The 8,397-nt window shown below is 41.4% G+C and overlaps 1 protein-coding gene across 9 annotated transcripts in view; it reads right to left on the bottom strand.

The window, feature by feature from the left end:
* Nucleotides 1–4,509: 4,509 nt before the first annotated feature.
* Nucleotides 4,510–8,397, bottom strand: part of rap1gap2b (RAP1 GTPase activating protein 2b) — a 71,121-nt gene continuing 67,233 nt past the window's right edge. For 5 of the 9 annotated variants that reach the window (XM_010864225.4, XM_034293484.1, XM_034293483.1 and 2 more), the window contains 7 exons: nt 6,337–6,437; nt 6,127–6,234; nt 5,842–5,968; nt 5,111–5,198; nt 4,941–5,011; nt 4,782–4,833; nt 4,510–4,688 (listed from right to left, as the gene is read on the bottom strand). In XM_010864225.4, the coding sequence (XP_010862527.2) occupies nt 4,825–4,833; nt 4,941–5,011; nt 5,111–5,198; nt 5,842–5,968; nt 6,127–6,234; nt 6,337–6,437 (504 nt within the window). In that variant the 3' untranslated portion in view covers nt 4,510–4,688; nt 4,782–4,824. Of the gene's footprint in view, nt 4,689–4,781; nt 4,834–4,940; nt 5,012–5,110; nt 5,199–5,841; nt 5,969–6,126; nt 6,235–6,336; nt 6,438–7,241; nt 7,380–8,397 lie in introns of those variants that run through there. The other 4 variants (XM_010864226.4, XM_034293481.1, XM_034293482.1 and 1 more) reach the window with 4 other exon arrangements.

The following is an 8,397-nucleotide window of genomic DNA, read 5'->3' as shown; positions in this document are numbered from 1 at the left end:
GTTCTGTTCGTAATTTTTATGGACAGAATTTCTAGGCGCAGCCAGGGGCCGGAGGGTGTCAGGTTTGGGGACCACACGATTTCGTTTCTGCTCTTTGCGGATGATGTTGTCGTGTTGGCCCCTTCAAGCCAGGACCTTCAGCATGCACTTGGACGGTTTGCAGCCGAGTGTGAAGCGGTGGGGATGAAAATCAGTACCTCCAAATCCGAGGCCATGGTCCTCAGTCGGAAAAGGGTGGCTTGCCCACTTCAGGTTGGTGGAGAGTGCCTGCCTCAAGTGGAGGAGTTTAAGTATCTAGGGGTCCTGTTCACGAGTGAGGGAAGGATGGAACGGGAGATTGACAGACGGATCGGTGCAGCTTCTGCAGTAATGCGGTCGATGTATCGGTCTGTCGTGGTGAAGAAAGAGCTGAGCCGCATGGCGAAGCTCTCGATATACCGGTCAATCTACGTTCTTACTCTCACCTATGGTCATGAGCTTTGGGTCATGACCGAAAGGACAAGATCCCGGATACAGGCGGCCGAAATGAGCTTTCTCCGCAGGGTGGCTGGGCGATCCCTTAGAGATAGGGTGAGAAGCTCGGTCACCCGGGAGGAGCTCAGAGTAGAGCCGCTGCTCCTCCACATCGAGAGGGGTCAGCTGAGGTGGCTTGGGCATCTGTTTCGGATGCCTCCGGAACGCCTTCCTGGGAAGGTGTTCCGGTCCCGTCCCACCAGGAGGAGACCCCGGGGAAGACCTAGGACACGCTGGAGGGACTATGTCTCCCGGCTGGCCTGGGAACGCCTCGGTGTCCCCCCGGAAGAGCTGGAGGAAGTGTCTGGGGAGAGGGAAGTCTGGGCATCCCTGCTTAGACTGCTGCCCCCGCGACCCGGCCCCGGATAAGTGGAAGATGATGCTATGCTATGCTGTTCAATTTCTCATTAATGCAATTATCTAATCAACCAATCACATGGCAGTTGCTTCAATGCATAAAGGGGTGTGGTCCTGGTCAAGACAATCTCCTGCACTCCAAACTGAATGTCAGAATGGGAAAGAAAGGTGATTTAAGCAATTTTAAGCGTGGCATGGTTGTTGGTGCCAGACGGGCCGGTCTGAGTATTTCACAATCTGCTCAGTTACTGGGATTTTCACGCACAACCATTTCTAGGGTTTACAAAGAATGGTGTGAAAAGGGAAAAACATCCAGTATTCGGCAGTCCTGTGGGCGAAAATGCCTTGTTGATGCTAGAGGTCAGAGGAGAATGGGCCGACTGATTCAAGCTGATGGAAGAGTAACTTTGACTGAAATAACCACTCGTTACAACCAAGGTATGCAACAAAGCATTTGTGAAGCCACAACACGCACAACCTTGAGGCGGATGGGCTACAACAGCAGAAGACCCCACCGGGTACCACTCATCTCCACTACAAATAGGAAAAAGATTTTGAACGAGCTCACCAAAATTGGACAGTTGAAGACTGGAAGAATGTTGCCTGGTCTGATGAGTCTCAATTTCTGTTGAGACATTCAGATGGTAGAGTCAGAATTTGGCGTAAATAGAATGAGAACATGGATCCATCATGCCTTGTTACCACTGTGCAGGCTGGTGGTGGTGGTGTAATGGTGTGGGGGATGTTTTCTTGGCACATTTTAGGCCCCTTAGTGCCAATTGGGCATCGTTTAAATGCCACGGTCTACCTGAGCCTTGTTTCTGACCATGTCCATCCCTTTATGACCACCATGTACCAATCCTCTGATGGCTACTTCCAGCAGGATAATGCACCATGTCACAAAGCTCTAATCATTTCAAATTGGTTTCATGAACATGACAATGAGTTCACTGTACTGAAATGGCCCCCACAGTCACCAGATCTCATACCAATAGAGCACCTTTGGGATGTGGTGGAACGGGAGCTTTGTGCCCTGGATGTGCATCCCACAAATCTCCATCAACTGCAAGATGCTATCCTATCAATATGGGCCAACATTTCTAAAAAATGCTTTCAGCACCTTGTTGAATCAATGCCACGTAGAATGAAGGCAGTTCTGAAGGCGAAAGGGGGTCAAACACAGTATTAGTATGGTGTTCCTAATAATCCTTTTGGTGAGTGTACATCTGCGTATAACTTAACAAATCATGTATTTTATGTTCAATTATATTAATATAGTTCAATCTTATGTGAAAATCATTATAAACAGTTGTTTGATTCAGTGTATTGTAATGGGGATAATTTAAAACTGTATGTAGGGTTCACCTCTCAGGTCAGGTTAAGAGTGCAGGGGCATCATACTTAAAAAATAAATACTTGTGCTCTCTGTGCAATTATGAAAGCATTTAAATAATTTCAGCAAAGTGTCTTCAAAAAACAAATGATAGATATGCGCAACATGATTACATGAGACATGTATGTGTACATATATATCTTGTGAAAATGCATTTCAGGTTACTGCAAAATCTACATTTTCGTTTTTTGACATCATTGCTCTTTTTTGAAGGAATGATTGCTTCAGACACAGAAACAGAACAACTAAAACAAAATCAGGAATTCATTCTTTCCTTCTACATAGACATTCCAAGGACCCTCTAATAACAAAAAACAACTAATTATAACATTTTCTATATATATTTATGGCCAGCCATGATTCATAATAAATACATTAATGATTATTTTTCAATTTATAAGATAGCTGGAAAATTAAACAAATATTTATGTGTAGATGTGTATCCTCACCAGAACACATGGTCAGAAATTACTCTGGGCATTGTTGGTGTTGAATGTAATCCATGTATTCTGTGTTATATGGAATGAAATAGAGTGGCTGACAAGGACCTGTGTTACAGCAACTCTTAATTGTATCCATTTTCAGGAGTTCAGGAAAAACATATACAGCTGAATTCGATAGGGCCATTTCGCAGTAGACAGAGCACAGCTTTGCCAGGCCTAAAATCTCCCCTTTATATACAGTAATGGCCAAAATTGTTGGCACCCCTGAAATTTGTCCAGAATATCAAGTATTTCTCACAGAAAAGTATTGCATTAACACATGTTTTGCTATATACATAGTGTATTCCCTTTGTGTGTATTGAGAAAAAAAAAAAAAAAAGCAAATTGCACATGATTGCACACAAAACCCCAAAAATTGGCTGGACAAAATTCTTGGCACCCTTTCAAAATTGTGGATAAATAAGATTGTTTCAAGCATGTGATGCTCCTTTAAACTTACCTGGGGCAAGTAACAGGTGTGGGCAATATAAAAATCACACCTAAAAGCAGATAAAAATGAGAGAAGTTGACTTAGTCTGTGCATTGTGTGCCTGTGTGTACCACACTAAGCATGGACAACAGAAAGAGGATAGGAGAACTGTCTGAGGACTTGAGAACCAAAATTGTGGAAAATATCAACAATCTCAAGGTTACAAGTCCATCTCCAGAGATCTAGATGTTCCTTTGTCCACAGTGCGCAGCATAATTAAGAAGTTTGCAACCCATGGCCCTGTAGCTAATCTCCCTGGACGTGGATGGAAGAGAAAAATTTAGGAAAGGTTGCAACGCAGGATAGTCTGGATGGTGGATAAGCAGCCCCAAACAAGTTCCAAAGAAATTCAAGCTGTCCTGCAGGCTCAGGGTGCATCAGTGTCACCACAAACTATCCGTCGACATTTGAATGAAATGAAACGCTATGGCAGGAGACCCAGGAGACATAAAAAAGCAAGACTACAGTTTGCCAAAATGTACTTGAGTAAGCCAAAATCCTTCTGGGAAAACGTCTTGTGGACAGATGAGACCAAGATAGAGCTTTTTGGTAAAGCACATCATTCTACTGTTTACCGAAATCGGAATTAGGCCTACAAAGAAAAGAACACAGTACCTACAGTCAAATATGGTGGAGGTTCAAAGATGTTTTGGGGTTGTTTTGCTGCCTCTGGCACTGGGTGCCTTGACTGTGTGCAAGGCATCATGAAATCTGAGGATTACCAAAGGAATTTGGGTCGCAATGTAGGGCCCAGTGTCAAAAAGCTGGGTTTGCGTCCGAGATCGTGGGTTTTCCAGCAGGACAATGACCCCAAACATACTTCAAAAAGCACACAGAAATGGATGGCAACAAAGCGTTGGAGAATTCTGAAGTGGCCAGCAATGAGTCCAGATCTAAATCCCATTGAACACCTATGGAGAGATCTTAAAATTGCTGTTGGGAAAAGGCACCCTTCCAATATGAGACCTGGAGCAGTTTGCAAAGGAAGAGTGGTCCAAAATTCCGGGTGAGAGGTGTAAGAAGCTTATTGATGGTTAAAGGAAGCGATTGATTTAAGTTATTTTTTCCAAAGGGTGTGCAACCAAATATTAAGTTGAGGGTGCCAAGAATTCCGTCCAGCCCATTTTTGGGCTTTTGTGTGCAATTATGTCCAATTAGCTTTTTTCCTTCTTTTTTTTTTGTTCCAATACACACAAAGTGAATAAACAAGTGTATAGCAAAACATGTGTTAATGCAATACTTTTCTGTGAGAAATACTTGATTTTCTGGAAAAATTTCAGGGGTGCCAACACTTTTGGCCATGACTGTATGTAGTGTTTGTACGGCATTATCAATCTTGAGCGGTTTTCTTTTTCCATGTTCCCTTTCAAATGCGAGGGGCATTCTCTCTTTTTTCTTTTCTCCAACTATTCCTGTTGTACTTTTTTTCAACAATCCAACAATCCATTGACACCTAGAAAGGGGAGAAAACAGTTCCAACCACAACATTAGAAAGAACGGAGTGAGAGAAATGTATAGTACAATGGATTTTTTAATTCCCAAGCACCTGCATCTGTAGTATCTCTCTACCATCCCTCAATTCTCCCTTCCTAGTGTCCCTGTTAGAAACAGATGAAAGGAAATGTTAAGTAGCACACACACACACACACACACACACACACACGCAGGCGCACGCACACACACTAATCAAATAGACCATACTTACTGCTGTAGAGTGACTTAACTTGTCAAAACGGAACCTCAAATTGGACCTAGGAGAGCTCTTATTCTTTAACTCTAGATGGAAAAAGGAAAAACAAGTATTAACATTAACCTCAGACAACCTCATGACTAAGATGTAGTGAGAAGAGTACAAGAAATGTTTGCCATGGTTACCTGTGGGGCTGCGACACATGATGACCGGGGTCCCTGAACTCTGACCTTCGATAGTAAGGGAGATGCCTGTGCTGGGTGCCAGAATGTTCTACCAAAACACAGTAAAAAATATACATATAACACATACTGTTGTGGAAATTTCTCTAACCAATGTATTCTCACTGATTAAAGGACTGAGAGGCCCTTATTCAAATCAGAAAAGGAATGTGGGGGATCTGGTATTTGCCTAGGGGGCATCATTGACTGGTATCAGCAGATGAAATGGTTACTCTTTATCTGCGCATCTGTATAACTCATCAGGGCGTCTATTGTCTGTCCAGATGCTGTAAGAACTCTATGAGTTGAAGAAGTTACCTGTGGGGGGAGGACAATTTTCCCTTGTGTGAAGACTAGGTAGTAACATAATAAAGGGAATGTGTTTTACTGACATAGGACAGATGGGCAACAACTTACCACACCCATTTTTCACTGTAATAAATACTGTTGATTGACCTGTACTGAGTTAGAGACTCCTCGGATGATTATGTTTGACGTGTCTCTCTTATTTGCAAAAGATTAATAAAACTGTTACATTGTGCCAAGAAAATTTCATCTCTGTACCTCATTAAAGAGTTCTGGTCGATAAAATTGCCATCACAATACACAAAGAGATTATTTTGTCTGAAGCTGACATGTACACAGACAAGCACATACACATAAGCACACACTGACAAGTACTAATGCAAACATACACTCACAGGGTCAATGTCATCGGTGGCCTCTCCCTCTCCTACTGTGCTGCCGAAGCTGCTAGTACTAGAAGGGTGGGAAACACTGGTTTTACTGTTACTGCACTCCTTTGATTTTATGCTATTAGACCTAAAGAGAGAGAGAGAAAGAGGGAGAAATATGGGAGAAATATGGGCAGAGAGAAATAGGGGGAGAGAGAGAGAGGGTGACATTACTCCTGTTCCACTCATTTAAAGTCACAGCAAAGACAGACTGTTGAGAAAGTTAATAAGCACATACACACCAACCTTTCCCTGTTGGGGCAGCCCTCTGGAGAGCTGGGGTTAGACAGGGTTTCTGACCGTACTTCCTGCAAAGGGTGGCCAGCGTCAAAGCTTCTGTGGTTGCTATGGAGACTGGAAGAACAAACACAATGCTAATAGCTATGTAGTAACTTTGTCTGAAAGTGTATTTATTAAGTGCTGACGTCTATCTCTGTGTGTGTGTGTGTATCCTACCTGCGTTGACTTTGATTGTCTCTCTCTGTCTGGCTATCTATACTGAGTAGACGAGGAAAAAGACCAGAGCGACGTTTCCCTGGGGACTTAACACTACTGGCCTGAGAGATAAACACAGATGGGCATTTATAACATTAGTAATCTGAGAGAGAGAGAAGTTGGAAAGTAGCAGAGGTTAAAACAGTTCCAGCTGTCTCACTTGAGTGAACATAAGGATACTTTAATATACAAATTACTCAAAGGAAAAGTGAACCATTAAAACAGTACTTTTATTACTATTAAAGTATTCACTCAAGTGAGACAGCTGGCACTTGAACCACTGTTACTTTCTATAAAGTCTAAGGGCTCATTTACATTACAGGAGAGCATGAAATAGTAGGTAGATTAATCTTAGTTTGCATAGTCCTTTGAATTTACTGGCATTTTCAAAATGTTGAGTGATATGAGTGCGTACTGCACAGAAACAATTGTCTTCACACCTGCAAACCAAAGGGACTGATTGAAAATTTGATGCACACTACCTCAGAAAGTGGTGTCTCAAGTTATCCCATAAGGAAAATAAATACATTTTAAATCTAGTTTTAAATATTTTTTGGGATACATTTAAAAATAAAGAAAAATGGACAAAACTGTATTTAAGGAAATATAATTAATACATTTAGAATTAATTTCCAAATATATTACCAAATGCATATAAAATGTATCAAAAAATGTAGACGTCACGGTACGATGATGACCAGCGCCATCGTGCTCCCGGTTCCCGTCACTCCACGAACTCACCCCGGACTCAATCATTGTCTTGTCACCCATGATCACGCACACCAGGTCCCAATTAGGTCATCAGTATGTGTTTAAATGTTTCTCCTCTGCTCCCCTCACCTGTCGGTTGCTAGTCATGTTACGTGTTGGTTTGCCGCTGCACCTTCCGCCGTTGATTGGCGTTTTTTTGTTCAGTTTTCTTGTCTGCCGTTCGTTTGTTTTGTTTGTTAATAAACATACGTTCGAACATACTCTGCTTGCGCCTGGTTCCCTCCACACAACCACTGCAATAGTGACAGTAGATTCATTTGAAAATGTTTAAAAAAAAACATAAATATTAATATATATTTCAATACATTTTGGAAATATATTTCTAAATACATTTTTAAAATCATCAGTGGCATTTAGCAGGCTCAAACCCATGATTATTGGATTCCAAGTCCAGAGTGCTAACCACTGGTCCAAACAGGGAGAGGCGAGTTGTGGCCTCACCAAGGTTGCTACAATATGTTAGAGTATATTGGTGACTGCAAAATGAAATGCATTTTGTAAATGTTTATCTATAAATATATACAGTATGTATTTCAACACCTATAAGTGATGTCATCAATACGTCACAAATTAGGAACATTTTGAAAGTGTTGTTTGTATATTCACTGTGTGAAGACAAGTGTGCTGCATTTGTTTAGAAAACATGTCTCTATTACTGGCCGTAATATCAGTCTTGATTTCAGCAAAGACCCCATCCCTGGGTTACACCTACGGGACCCCACAGTTCTTGACAGGCCCAATATCCACTAAAACCTAAGGCCACTAAGAGAATAACACCTGTGTTTAGCTGTAAAAGAGATCTTGGTCTCAGCTTGTGTTCCTTGATGAAATATAGGTATAATAATTTTCAGGTCTGCTGTGAAGTGTTCCGTTCTAAGCTCAGAGCACGGTCCTCCACCTATAGCTCTGGGGACCTGGAGGCTTTGAGGAGATCCAGATATGACCTACAAATGGCTATATAAAATATAACTGTTCTTACATGAATGTCATTTTGGACTGTGAACATTCATTGTTTTGAAATACATTTGGACAAAATAGAAATATATTCATACATTTTGACATACATTTCAGAAATAAAAGGTGAAATACATTTTCATATCTGAAATGTATTTTGAATAAAGTTAAATGTATTCGACATATATTCATCATCTTTTTTTCCGTATGGATACAGTTATCTTCAAATAAACTCAACAAAGTACTTATGTACTGAGTCTTCATTGATATGGCTCGTAAAATATATCATAATGTGAA

This window comes from Esox lucius, chromosome 7, assembly GCF_011004845.1.
Source record: "Esox lucius isolate fEsoLuc1 chromosome 7, fEsoLuc1.pri, whole genome shotgun sequence".
Lineage (NCBI taxonomy): Eukaryota > Metazoa > Chordata > Actinopteri > Esociformes > Esocidae > Esox > Esox lucius.
Note: the sequence above shows the minus strand (reverse complement) of the source record. Positions and strands in the feature narration are given on the sequence as shown.